General features: G+C 35.7%; 3 protein-coding genes across 3 annotated transcripts; 2 read left to right on the plus strand and 1 right to left on the minus strand.

The window, feature by feature from the left end:
• Nucleotides 1-982: 982 nt before the first annotated feature.
• Nucleotides 983-5103, plus strand: LOC106139726 (ribonuclease T2). The gene is made up of 3 exons (XM_013341223.2): nucleotides 983-1174; nucleotides 1257-1543; nucleotides 1913-5103. The coding sequence occupies exons 1-3, from the start codon at nucleotides 1131-1133 to the stop codon at nucleotides 2383-2385; spliced, it is 804 nt and encodes a 267-aa protein (XP_013196677.2). The 5' UTR covers nucleotides 983-1130; the 3' UTR covers nucleotides 2386-5103.
• Nucleotides 3797-6979, minus strand: LOC106139728 (UBX domain-containing protein 1). Its single transcript, XM_013341224.2, has 6 exons — nucleotides 6821-6979; nucleotides 6357-6738; nucleotides 5875-6059; nucleotides 5325-5498; nucleotides 4773-4891; nucleotides 3797-4493 (listed from the first exon to the last, which is right to left on the minus strand). Exons 1-6 carry the CDS (start codon nucleotides 6868-6870, stop codon nucleotides 4450-4452), a joined length of 954 nt encoding a protein of 317 aa, XP_013196678.2. The 5' UTR covers nucleotides 6871-6979; the 3' UTR covers nucleotides 3797-4449.
• Nucleotides 6980-7385: 406 nt separating this feature from the next.
• LOC106139724 (cGMP-dependent 3',5'-cyclic phosphodiesterase) lies at nucleotides 7386-14402 on the plus strand. The gene is made up of 16 exons (XM_013341221.2): nucleotides 7386-7514; nucleotides 7887-8003; nucleotides 8441-8536; nucleotides 8872-9008; nucleotides 9347-9452; nucleotides 9823-9960; nucleotides 10311-10462; nucleotides 10854-11079; nucleotides 11293-11447; nucleotides 11820-11978; nucleotides 12204-12292; nucleotides 12448-12637; nucleotides 13098-13239; nucleotides 13437-13582; nucleotides 13943-14039; nucleotides 14164-14402. The coding sequence occupies exons 1-16, from the start codon at nucleotides 7386-7388 to the stop codon at nucleotides 14296-14298; spliced, it is 2214 nt and encodes a 737-aa protein (XP_013196675.1). The 3' UTR covers nucleotides 14299-14402.
• Nucleotides 14403-14526: the final 124 nt, after the last annotated feature.

The raw sequence follows: 14526 nt of genomic DNA on the forward strand, positions 1-14526 counted from the left end.
CAGGAACTACTGGTTCGAATTAAAAAAAATATATTCTTGTGTTGAATATAGATAATAAAAATGAAGAAATCTTTCTTTCTAAATTTTCATCACTATAAGAGGCCTTTCATTTTCGTCTTTGAGCCCTCCCAGTTGCACTTTATTGGGTTTCGTTCGTCTATCAAGTCGGTGGCAGTGGCTCTCATACTTGCATAACATCGGTATATCTAACTACTAATGGAAACCTTCTTGCATATTATTATACCCTGAAATATACGTGGTGGAATGCAATGCGACCCTATGATGCCCTCAAAATAGCAAGAGGGGTACGTAAGGGGTTTTGGTGGGTAGGCCGCCTCTTTAAGTGCCAGGAATCCCACATTTCCCTAGGAGGATATTCAGAGAGCCGTGCCGGAGTGAAAAGGTCGCTACAGGAGTTCCCCAACGCAGCATGCAGTGCAGCAGCGTGATATTGTAAAATTTTTAAAATGGCAGGGTCACATGCCAAAATTAAGACTCGCGAGTCTTAAAAGGGCGTATACCCGAGAGTGCGTTATGAATATCATTGACATTAGCATTATTATTTTTCAACGAAGAAAATAATTTTTGGAACATAATTTACGAAATATTAAGTAAATACTGATGGTAAAGAAAGATATGACGTAATTAGTTCAAACTATAAACTTGGCTTATCAGTCCTTTCAAGATTGTTGGGTCTGTCTATCCCGCAAGGGATGCAGACGTGATTATTTGTAAGTATGTATGTTAACGTACGCAGGGTTATTCTCTCTATAGTTCACTAAGTAAACTGTACCTCAAAGGCATAGTTAAAAATATATCCTACATTCAGTTAAAACTCGTGAGTCTTAACTTGCCACGCCACCACGCCACCGTATCATTTCTATTTTACGTATAATATTTCTATGAATAACCGCAGTTTCTTTGCCTTTCCAAAAGCTATATTAAAAAATTAAATGACACTGACATGACACGATGAGCACCTGAGCTGAGTTGAGGTTGACGTTGACTAAATAAAGCTGTTTTGTAATTATTTTGCTGTTGATTTTATATTTTTAATTTCCCATTACGTTTTAGATTATAAAAGCAAAATTTGTCGTAACTATACGTAATAGTGCTACTCTGTTACAACAATGTATGCCAAGAAATTTGTCGCCTGCTTTCTTACATTATTGAAGTAAGACGTGGTACATGCATTATATTTTGATGATAATTCATTTGACGTGTGTCGTAATAATAATGTTTTGCTACTATTTCAGTTTTGATTTCGTTCAACCAACAGTTCTAAAGGAAGATCATCCATTCGATCTTGTTATATTCACACAATTCTGGCCACAGACTGTTTGTAAGGAATGGAAAGAACACAACCCTTCACACACTTGTGCCATGCCAGCCAAGAAAGATTCATGGACAATTCACGGCGTATGGCCCACCAAATTAGGCACTAAAACTCCAGCATTTTGTAATAGAACATGGTTATTTGATCCAGAAGAAGTTCGTCCCATTGAAAAAGATTTGTTAGCAATGTGGCCTAACATAGAAGTTGGTTAGTATTAAGAAAAAATAAGTAGAGATATATCTTTAAGATTCCACTTGTCTGACAACAGTTTGTCTAGTACAAACAATATCTAGCTTAATTTAAACTTCCTACTCAGTTTTTTAGTTTAGATGATTTATTTATATTATTTGGATGATTCTAACATTGATAGGTACCTGATAAATTTTGAACTCTTATCATACAAAAAAAAAAGGAATTTAACATTGATAGCTATAAGGAGTAAAAAATATAGACTATTATCATCATTTTAATCTTCAGCAAGAGATAATAAACAAGCTGTGACTTTCCTTTTATATATTTGTTATTCCTGTTTTACTGTGTTCCATAATAATAATTATTCCTGCAACATTGTTTCAGAATCTGCATACACACTGTGGGCGCATGAATGGAACAAGCATGGAACTTGTGCTGCAGTACTGGAACCCTTAAATTCACAGCTCAAGTACTTCCAACAGGGTTTGACTTGGTTACAAAAATACTTTATTTATGATATTCTCAAAGAGGCTAATATTGTTCCATCCGACAACAAGGAGTATCGTATTGAAGATATTTATCAAGCTGTATTAAAGAATGTTAGTGTGCGTCCAGCAATAGAATGTGATAGAGAGCATGGTGGGAATTTTATTGTTGAGGTGAGACTATGTTTCAGTAAGAAGTTGGAATTAGTTGACTGCGATGGAATAGCTTTCCATGATATGGAGGAATATGGATCAATTTTGACAAACTGCAACCCAAATAGTGGTGTTTATTATCTTGAAAATGCAGTACCAAAAACTGTTTATGTGCAGTTGTACAAATTACTATCTTGGCTGCAGTGGTTTACTTTGTAAATATTTGGATGTGATTAGTACCTATTTATTTTATTCAACATTTGTTGATTTTAAGCATGAATTTTAAAGAAGCAACAGTAATTACCACCCCTTCAAAATATAACCCCTAATACTACATTTAAATGTATGTAGCACTGCATTCTTTAATTAAACATGGTTATGACAGATTATGCCAATTTCTTTACATGTCAGTAACTGATCATCATATATAAAATATCTAAATACGTAAATATATTTTTATGAATATTATTATAACATTTTCTTGTTGTAACTTAAAGCTTATTTACAAAAAGAAGAGACAATAACTTTCTTACCTTTTATTATTTCAAGAAATGGAATTATGTATTCAACAGATTTATGGAACTTCAACTTTCAATAAAAAAAAATTCAGTGCACTTATGATTAATATTTAGAAAAAAACTATGAGGTATTTTGTAAAGTCTATCTATAAAAAGTGCCTAAACACAATAAAACATACAGTCAACTGGGGCTGGGGTAGACAGAGCCAACAATCTTGACTGATAGGCCATGTGTTCCTGTCTTCAACGCAAATTAGTATTAAATATTGACACTGCATAATATTTTTGTAGTACCAAAACTTCTGAACTTTATAAATTTAAGTAAAGCTTTTTTGTAAATGAAATAATTTTGTACTTAAAATCGATTTGTTTTTATTATTAGCCTAGTCACTGTGTAAATTTTATATAAATTAAATATTAAAGGCTGGTATTTATTTTTATTTTAGAATCTCCAAATGGGGTATTTTTCAAAAGCATTTTTATCAAATGGATTTCAGTCGTGGGGTAATGAGTGAGGTAGGCGAGTTGGATAAAAATAATTGTGCAACATACCTACATATACTAAAAATATAACCTAACCACTATTTCTTACTTATTCAATAAAACTAACTGAATTAAGACTAAATACTTTGTAAACTTTTTCAGCCCCCGTACTATCGCACACGCAATGCCGTTTTTATCGCGCGTACAACTATCACTGTGCCGTTTCACGTCATAATAAGAAGCAAAACAGCGATAGTTTTTCTAAAAACAGTGTCGCGCGTGCCTTGTTACGGAGACAGGATACCAATTATTTTACAAAAAATTTTAACAGATGTGACTGCGACTTTATCTGTGGAAATTCCAAAGAGACAGTTGCAGAGGATTTTTGTTTGTACAATGTTAAGTAATTAAATTACAAGAACATATAATATTGTTTATTTCGCAGATTCCTACACATGTAGCTATGATAAAATAGTTTAACAAATTCTACAAGAATTGTGTGTGTTGAAATTAATTCAAACTTTGTTACACTGTCATTGGAAAAAAAAATTAATCAAAAGTAAAAAAAAAATTTAGTGAAATTTTCTAAGAATTAAAATATTGAGTAGGTATTCTAAAGAAAAGGCAAATTACATTCAAGGACTTTAATTTTAGATTTTTTAACAATTGAGTCACCCCAATGGTCAGACCGACACCGATGCGTAAACGCACCATTCACTAACATGTCCAACTTTTATGGCCAAAACAGTTTCAAAATGACCAATATTCAAAAATGCTCACAGGCAAAACACCTACTACATACAATGTTAATTAAAATTAATGAATGAGAACAATTTAATATCAGTCTAAACTAACGAACAGGGTCCATAATTAACCTCATGTCGTTATTTCATTGTTGCGTTTATAATATATTACCAATCAATTATCAAAAATTTCCATTAGTTTATAAGCATATTATGTATAAATGTATTTTACTTGTTATTGATGCACTGGAATAGAGGAGTCCATTAACTAGACCGCTATCTGTATCTAGTGCCTGGAGATTCATTTATTTTAAATATTTTGTTCCAACAAATGGGACTTGCCCATGAATTTAAAGAAAATCTATTGTTGGAGCCAAAATTGTTTATGTTATGTATGGACCGTGGTTCCAGTTGATAGTGGTACTAGTTAACGAACTCTCCCAGTAATACACTGACTTAAATACCACGTTGTTTTAGATGTCCTTTAGCTGGCACACTTCGTAAAACAGTTAATGCCGTGAATAAATAGCCATTACATTTTATTGGCCTCTTGAAACAATGATGACCGCGGATGGAACCAGACCTGGAATTGAATTTTTTCTAATTTAAATGAAATGGAATGAAAATGGATTTATTACTATTGTAACAAAATAAGTCTTCCTTCTTACTAATATTATATAGGCGAAAGTTTGAAAGTATGTGTGGATGTATGTTACTCACCCAAAATCTACAACCTAGAGTTGTGTCAAACCACAGATTAACCCCAATAATTGGGAGAAATATGTGTGTCAAAAAAATAATTATAATCAATTTTTAGCTACTTTCTTTCTAAAATAATTTTAATATGAAAAATTATACTTGCCCAACAACTCCAAAGGCATTTCATAGTCTTCGTTAGTGAATATTTTCTTGGGAAATGTGGTCATTAATTTGAAACTATCTTCAGCAGCGAACTCTTGGGCATGCATTTGAAGGTATAATCTGTAATGATAATAAAATCCATTATTAACATTCAATACCAAAAATATATGTCAATAAAATTTTGAAATACTCATAGTAGAAAATTTTATAGCATAGCGAGTTGCCTTGCATATTATGGCATAAGTTTATGACAGGGTAGAGGCAAATTTGCAATGAATTTGAGTATGTTCAGATGCTGTTGACTGTACATCTAATAAAACTTGACAATTTAATGATATTACTTTGATTTTAAGTGAACTTGAATATGGAAGGTATGAGTATAACATGGGCTCTGGGTCAAATTATTAATTTTATCAGCTTATCGGTTTACAGTGAAGAAATTTTAATTAAACAACAGCATTCTGATGATGAGGTGATTTCTATGCACCTAGACAAGTGGCAATATGAGCAGGGTTTTACTGGCAACACAAAGGTTGAGAGGAACAAGACTTACTTGACAGCAGCTAGTTGTTCCTTGGCACCAAAGGTGTGTGCTAACGCCTTTCCGTCAGGCAGCCGCAGCTGTATGCGCGCCTGGTCATAGGTGCCGCGCGTGGCGGGCGACGCCGGTAAGGGCGCGGCCGCGGGCGGAGGCGGGGACACTGGCCGCTGGCCTGACGCTGCTAATCTAAAAAAAATAAGTTCATTTGATAAAACAGTTTAAAGTTTATAAATGAACCATTCTGACCTTTAAAACATAAGGGAATCTCACCCATGTGTGTAATCATCCAGTGATCAGATCTCTTTGTGATGAAACAAATGTACCTACAAAATAGTTACTTTTCTGATTCAAGAGAGACTTCATCCATAAACAGACTGAGACACAGTTTAAGACACTAGCATTCCCTATTAATGAGTAGTCTTGTCATTTTAGAGTAAATTACTGCAGGACTCAAGTTTCTTGCCTGGAGTTTCTACTATTTAGAAACATTGATTCTTCAAAAAGGTTACCAGTTATTATAGTAATGCTACCGTACATATTAATATTATCCAATTATACTAACTTTCTTGCTTGTTTATCTGCCTCAATCTGTGCTCGTACTCTTTCCCTTGCCTTTTGGTCTTCAATCTTCTCCCGCTTACGTTGTTCCACGATTTTCATCATCTCCTGTTCCTCAAGTCGTTGACGAGCATCCTGCATATCCTTGCCAGACTTAATGCGGAGACGTTCTTTTTCTAATGCTTCAGCCTAAAACAGTGTATTAAAGCAAATTCAAATTCTTAGCTTATAGTAAGATTTTGAATTAATTTAATTTATAAGTAAATAGGCAATGTACCCTTACGCCATAAATACAAACATAAAATCATGCCCTTTTTCCCGGAAGGATAGACTAGACTGCATCTTTCCACTTGACACAATCTCTGCATACTTCCTTTGCTTCATCCACATTCATAACATGCCAAGATGTCCTCATGACATAAATTTATTTTAAAATTCAAAATGTCAATAAAATATATATGATAAAGAGATACATTTTCAACTAACCTTTTCACGTTCTTCTCTCTCTTTCCTCTTTTGTTTCATTCGCTCTTCAAGCAGCGCCAGTTGAGCTTTCTTTTCCTCTTCAGTCAATGGCTTTTTCTCCTCAGTTGACTCTGAGAAGCTGCTGTGGTTCGTTTTCGCAGCATGGAACTCCATTTCATCTTGATTTTTAAATAATTTCCCGCATTCATCGCACTTGAAAGATTTAGCTTCGGCCTGGGTTTCAGAACTGGATGTAGTAGTTTCAGCTGTAATGGATGACGAAGCAGCAGCGCTAGAAGCGATCGTGTGCCCAGTCTCCATCGCAGGGTCATCAGCATGAGCCAAAAGCCACTCCATAGCTGGCTCTACACCTTTATAGTTTGTTACCTCCAGTGCTTTTTCCCTAGAATAAACAAATATCAATAAAAACTCAACTTAACCTATGACTTGTAAATTCAAGATAATTCAAGGTATAATATACTTACGCTCTTTCCTTAGGGAAGCCCATTTCAATGAGTGTTTGTATTTCCGCCATCGTAAATGTGCAGCAAATCAATATTTTAGTAAAAGGCTTAGAAATCTTCAATCATCACAAATCAGAAATCACGAAATTACACACGAATTCTGATTTCGTTTGACGATTGACAATATTGACATTGACAATATTTTTTTTAATACTATTGTGGCGAGTGGCGTAGAGATGTCGACTGTGGCGACATCTCTACGCCACTCGCCACACTATTATATAGTATTAGCGGCCCTGGATACGTGAATTTTGTTGTTGTTGTCGTCGGTTGTATTTTAGGCAGAGGTTTTTTACGATCTAGTCTCTCAAGTTTTCTTTTCCTATATTTTTTTGTTTAATCATGAAATAAAGAGAGTAGGTTAGTTATTGGTGAATAGTCCGATGATTATGATGTCGTCAATGTCAAATGAAATGACGGCGGTAAAATTTGATTTTTCAAATAGAATTTTTAAATGTTTTCCTGTATCATTAAATTGAATGATTAAAAGGCATAAAAAAGTGTTTTGAATAATTTATGAATCAAAATGATAGCGTTAAAAAAACATGCTAAACGGAAGACATTACAAAATAGCGACCCAGGAAAAATCTTGGATTTGGTCATGAGTTTGGAAGATGAATTGTGCGCTGATCTACAAATAAAAATTAACGGTTACGTAAGTTAATATTATCTAAATTACATATTAGAAGTTAACTTATTACTTTACCCAACTATCAACGAAAAAAGCCGCAATTATAACTAGTTGGTTACCTATGTATTTTTAATGATGATGAAATACAGAGATTACCTACACATTATGTAGATACACAATCTCTGTATTCTGTAAACCTTAGTACTGTAAGGTTTTCGGCAAACTATCTCTTTCCATAACAAGCGATTGAAGGGTAGAATCAGATCATAATTCCGACCTTAACTAAACCCCTAATACAAATTGAATCTCTTTTTGCAATATAGGTACCCTACGTATTTACTTTATAAAATTATAATAATAATATAATATTATGTTATATATAATATAATAATTTAGTTAGCGGAAGAATGCGAGTGCGAGCTTGTATTGCAAGTGATCGTAAACAGCGAGCGTATGGAGGCGTTCATAGAGGCGGTAGGGGGCACGGCGCTCCCCCGGAAAATGAAGATTAATGTTAGTTTTCCTTTCCTTCTATCTTTAATACTAAAAATAGGTGTACTACTTACCTACTTATATTATTTTAATAATATTTTCAAGGAAGTCATTCAATTACTATTAGAAGGATAATTTGGCTGTGGCTTCTGACTTGGCGTTGAACGTCGCTAAGTACTTCCTGGGCAAAATTTATTTAGTTTGAAGCCATTGTCACGATAGAAGAAGTAACCAGAAACCAATAATGTATGTTTTTAACTAGTTGAGTTTCCGTGGCGATCTGGTAATGAAGTGAGCATAGTGTGTTGCAACTGCTTCTAAGCTTTGGATTCTTCTTTTAGGCGATAGGCTAATTGCATGAAATTCTGGTCTGAATCTCTATCAGGAACTCAAGTTTATCATTAAGTAGATTTATTTTCCAGGGATTTAAAAATAACCTACCGAATAAAATGTTACAGATGTCGCAAAAATTAATAGACGTAATAAAGCTTTCAAATGTACAAACGGATTTAATTCACAACTTTGAAGGAGACTTCCAGGATATAGTTTTACCGGTAAGTAGAATAGAAGTAATCTCCATGATCACGAAGGTACCAGTCTAGTACCTACCTTCTTATGAATCAATAAGAATCTACCTTAAGCTTATTGTTATTTCTATCAGAGCGGGTGACATTTTACTCTCATAGTTAACCTATATTACCGACAATTTAGTCATACCTACGTGAAATATATTGGAAGGGAATGTCAAATTGGATCAAGGAGTTGGGATGGATGAATCAAGATAAGTATGCATGGATCGCGGCAAGTTGTGAAACGGTCTCTGCCCACGCACCAAGAAAGAGGCATTATTATATGTATGGTTGTGTCTTTATACTTTCGTTGCTTTTAGTATCTCCAAAAAGACCAATCAAAGAGACGCGTGATTCTGCATCCTGTGGCGGATAAACCGTTCGCAATAATCGTATGCGTGGTCGCGCCCAAAATCCTGGAAGAGAGGGTGGCTAACGTGATAAATGAGTGTTACCTGTAAGTACTCTTCTTTGAGAGTTACACCACACCCATGTTGATATTAGAGTAGGCAAAGTGCCCTTTAATTACTCACTTTTGTGGAACGTGAGTGCTCGCAAAGCGATGATTTCATCACAATTTCATAATTCTTAAATTACATAAAAATGTTTCTGAAGCCGCTGATCATAGTCGAGTAGGATATCTAGTAAAAGCGGTCACGATAATTTTTTGGCACTTCAACTAAAATTACTACCAAAAGTTGGGAATAAAAAGAGGTCGAATTTAGAACCTGCTTTTAGTCAAAAATGAGGTCTTGTGAGGAAGAAAGTTGTCTCCTCGTGATACGTTGTTTACAGGTTCGTGTGGCCTACTTTGAAGAAAAGTATATGCTATGAGTACGAGTGCACGTTGAAACAGAAGTGCCAACAACTCTTGCGTGTAGCGAGACGACTTTTTACGCAAGTCTGATTTATAATCTTATTTTTGAAAATTCTTAGTTTAAGTTGATTGATAGGAGGCTTTGGTGTTGTTTTTTATTAATATTAATAGCAAGTTTATTAGTTATGACTTCCACGGCACAAAGGCAGTGGGGTCAACTCTAGTAAACAGTATGACACGGTACGTACGGTAATAAGAATCTGACACTAAATCTTAAAAAATATAGGTATATATTATATAAAATGTACCTAATTGGTAGTGATGTCTACAAGTGCCTAAAATCATAAATTTTCTGAGTTTATCCCAGTTACGTCAAACATCTTTGAGCATGAATCCAATATCACCTATTATCCGTAATTTAGATTTAAGCGTGTAAATATCACTATTGTCCAAGGTGGCCTCATTGGAGACGCTTCTTCGCATAGCGGTGGAACAAGCGAAGCTGCTAACGAAGGCCGAGTACTGCTCGGTGATGCTAGTAGATGTGGAGAGAATGGAACTTGTGGATTCCTATTCTATCAAACTGAATCTGGTAAACATGTTATGAAACTATTAAAAGCATCATGCTATCTTATACGGAGCAAAAGATGCTTTTTTGTCTTCTGTAGAAGTCTTATAACTGTTATGTACCTAGAAGTAAAGACGACCCAAGTTGATTTTTACAATTTCTGAACTGTACTAATAATAAATATACCTAATTTAATAATATAAACTAATATTAATTATTTTGACGTAAAATAGAAGTTAAATTTCTCACTTTCAATTTGAGACTTTGGAACGTAACTATGAAATTGTAGCAAGAAGTCATGGCCATGGCAAACAATCAGTACTAAATAGACGAGTTTTCTTTTTACGAGTTTTATTTTCTATTTATTGTTCAAGTGTGGAAAAGAACAAGACGAGCGTCATTTTCCTCTAAATATGGGTATAGCAGGCCAAGTTATACAGACGGGAAAAGTGATAAACGAAAAGGATTCCAAAAAATCTGCCATGTTTGATCCAAATATAGACGGTCTCCCGGGTGTGGACTGCAAGTACGATATTTGATATTTTTTTAAACTTACCTTTCATAGGCGCTTAGATAGGTATTGTTATTTTTATTTGAATGAATGAAGCTGAAGAAAAACTCGGATGAATGAAATAAATAATGGCACATTGTTAAAATTTGTAGGGTAGTCCTATAAATTAGAATATTTTTGGCTTTCATGCTAGGGAGTTAAATCACAGCACCATATTATGCATAGACAAAATATATGAGGGGCATTTTTCTCTGTGCAAAAGGAATGCCCCCTAGTTCACACCGTCAGTGTTACCAATCTACCAAGTTCGCCATTACATGGCATAATTGTCTTATCTGAAAAAGTAGTCTTAGCTTAGACGATGTGTGGTTCTCATGGAGCGCTACCTAAATTTCATCAATTTCAGAGCAATCCTATGCTTCCCAATTCGAGAACAGACTGGAATAATCGGCGTCGGCCAACTGATAAACAAAGTGGGGGATCCCTACTTTGACGCGATGGACGAGGAGATGGCGCTCGCTTTTAGCATCTACTGCGGGGTCTGCATCATGCACTCCGTGGTCTATCAGAAGATTCAGGAAGCACATGTTAGAAATACCTTGGCCAATGAATTAGTCATGTATCACATGAAGGTATGCCTACATCAATGCGGAATTTCAGATTACAGACAGGTATACTTTAGTAAGTCTTGCGGAAGCCTGCAAACTATTAGGGGAACTAATGTCTGGCCATGTAGCTTCTGTTGGAGCGCTTCGCCTTTAAAACTCCTTTAAAAAATTAAGTCTTAAAATGACGTAGTCTCGTATTAAATGATGTAAAAATATTCAAATAAAATTGTTTTGTAGGTGGGAGACGCAGAAGTAACTCGAATGCTAGAGTGCACAGGTTTCCACACTCACCCGCACCTGTCCAGTTTGCATTTCAATCCCCGGGCTCTGCCTATGCGTGAGCTGCCATGCTATGCCATGAAGATGTTTTTAGATCTAGGGTTCGATAAGAGGTTGGTAATAATTCTTATGCGGTACCAGTTATTAGGATTACGATGATGTTTACATCTTTGCTGGGATAAATGTTTATTATCTTGCATGATAATTTCTCGTAGTGTCGTATTATTTGGTCAAATACAATATTGACAAGTCACTCAAACATTAACATTTACCCTTTTTGTATGTACACTTTAATCAAGTATAAATCTTACTTATTCTAGATTGCACATTAAACAGTCAGTCCATTTAAAAAACCACTCACTCCACTTCCAGGCATCATCGTCTGACAGTCTTAAATCTTCAGAATTTAAATTACAATTTCACACCCCCGTAGCTAGTGTAGAAGCAAGAAACAGAACTCACTGAATCTTCGACAATTTCTCCAGGTTCAATATAAATATCACCAAGTTAGCTCGTTTCATCCTGTATGTGAAAAAAGGATACCGTGATGTGCCTTACCACAGTTGGTTACACGCGTTCAACGTCGCTCAATGGGCTTACGCAGCGCTCGTCAACTTCAAATTGATCTCATCTGGATATTTAAAGTATGTGCACCAGTCTCTATAAATTTAATCTTAAATTGACCTAAAAATTGGAATCGTTAAAAATATCCTTTCTCAATTTCCTCAGAATGTGTTATTGACTTATTTTACTGCCAGTAAGGTGGGAGGTGTGGGACATATTTGTCACAAGTTATTCAAATATTTATTCGTAGCAAAATTGTTTTATATTGTGCTTTAAATGATAAAAATAAAGTTTATATGTTGTAGTGATTTGCAAGGTCTGATGTACCTAATAGCTGGACTGGTACACGATTTGGATCATAGAGGGACCACTAACAGCTTCCATATACACGGCCGTAAGTCACTTCCTCTTATTCTTAATTTTATTACAAGAGCAAGTAACTTCATTCCAGACATTAAGCTAGAAAACATTTCTTATATCATAACATCGATCTATTACGGTCTTACGAATTATTCAAAAGGCTTTTGAGAACCAATATTTGCATACCAGAGACGACGCTAGCCGCGCTGTACTCCAGCGAAGGCAGCGTGATGGAGAGACATCATCTAGCACAAGCGATGTGTATCCTCAACACGGAGGGCTGCGACATCCTGCAGGCTTTACCCAGGAGGGACTACGACCGCGCCATCCTCATGTTGCGGGACTATATATTGGCTTCCGATCTGGCTAATTACTTCAAGTAAGTTGTGAAGTATGATATGGCCCAGGAATGTTGGTGTGACTATAACACGAAGGGCGGCGACATACTTCAGGCTCTACCAAGAAGGCAGTGTTAGACCAAATTTGTGTAATCTAAACACGAAGGGTAGTGGCATCCTGGAGGCTTTAACTAAGAAGGGACTACGACAGATATATCCTCGTGCTGCGAGACTATATCCTGGCATCCGACCTGGCTTATACTTCAAGATAATTATGCAGCAGTATTATCGAACTCAGTCTGTGTAATTTCTTGATCTCGCTAGTTACTTTAAGTTGGCGATGAAGCGGCTCTTTCTGACTTATAATTCCCAACTTATGGATTATACACCCAATGGTGTCAATCGGACCTATTTAGGAGCAAAAAGGTACCGTTTTTTTCGTTACCCTTCCGCAATAAAAGACATTGTTGTGCACTTCTCGCGAATCTGTTCCGCTTGCAGAAACCTGAACGAGTACAAGATAATAGCCAATGACTTCCAAAAGGGCAACAGAGTTCACATCGCGTGCTTGCAGTCGCTACTGATGAACGGAGCTGACCTCAGCGACCAGCTCAAAGACTGGAACAGTGTTAAAAAGACTGCGGTAAATTTCCAAACCTTAAGACTTTAACATTCCAGGACTTTATCAGAAAGTAGACCTTTTGTAGTCCACCACTTCCCGTAGATGGCATAAAATATGAAACTTCCATGGTTCCAAGGATGCTCCGAGAAGAAGAATACGGAGGTCACATTGATAAACTTTAAGATGAATTTGAATGTAAGTTTTACTTTTATGTCCAGGCGGCGGTTCTGACAGAGTTCTTCAACCAGGGCGATGTGGAGAAGAGCCGTGGTGACCTCCCGCCCATCATCATGGACCGCGATAAGTGCATCATTCCTGACCTCGAGATACAGTTCCTGCAGACCACTTGTGTGCCGCTTTTTGAGTTAATATTATAATATTAACTAACGTCGTCTAGTAGACGTAGCGGTCGTTAAGTTTTGGTCGTCTTGCGTGTATACTTATTTGCTTAGTAGGTCTCGTTTGGATAGGATATTTTATCAATTCACATTTATAATTAAGAGAAAAGATTTGTATGTTTGTAACGAATAAAATCTAAAACCGGGTTTGAACAAATTTGTACACAGATAGAATAGACCGGTACGAATAAAATTGGCAATTTTTTTTCTGGCAAAATCGACGGGCGCGAACCCACCGCGAAGAAGTCGCAGTTATAACCAGTTAACAACGATGCTTTTTTTATATAAGAGGTTTATTCCAACATTGAACATACAAATAATTGCAGACTTCTTGGACGGATTATACCGAAGGCAACTACGTGTATGAAGATTATAGAAAACCATATTGAAAGATGGGGTGCCGCGAAGTCCATATTTGCTGAGGTAACTATTATATGAAAACTTACCAATAATGTTTTAAATTAATTATGCCTTGTAACAAGGCATACTCGGGGGGCTCTGTGGCTGAGGTTATATTCGTAAAAAAACTTATATTTTAATTATTTAGGTACCGCCAACGGCTGGATTATCAGTTCTTCTGAGTCCAGAGTTAGATAACCTGATCGAACTCAACTTGAAGGAGATGGAACGCTTGAAACTTGAAGCCGAAGCCGCAGAGGCGGCCGCAGCGGAGAATGCTTGAATTAGATTTTTTTGGTCGAGATAAATTAGCCGTAGTAGCAATTGTTCCTATAGGAATCAAAAAGCAATAAGAATGAACAAAAATGAATTATTTTTGGTTTAGATATGGAGCAAGAAAAAGTAACGTTTTTTTTCTCTCACAATTACATAAAATAATTTCATAAATTGTGTTGTCTCTTAGACGTGTATTGTAAAATTTATGGTGTTTAGTCTTTTAATAAATTTTTAA

The sequence above is a fragment of the Amyelois transitella genome, chromosome 14 (genome assembly GCF_032362555.1).
Source record: "Amyelois transitella isolate CPQ chromosome 14, ilAmyTran1.1, whole genome shotgun sequence".
NCBI classification, from domain to species: Eukaryota; Metazoa; Arthropoda; class Insecta; order Lepidoptera; family Pyralidae; genus Amyelois; species Amyelois transitella.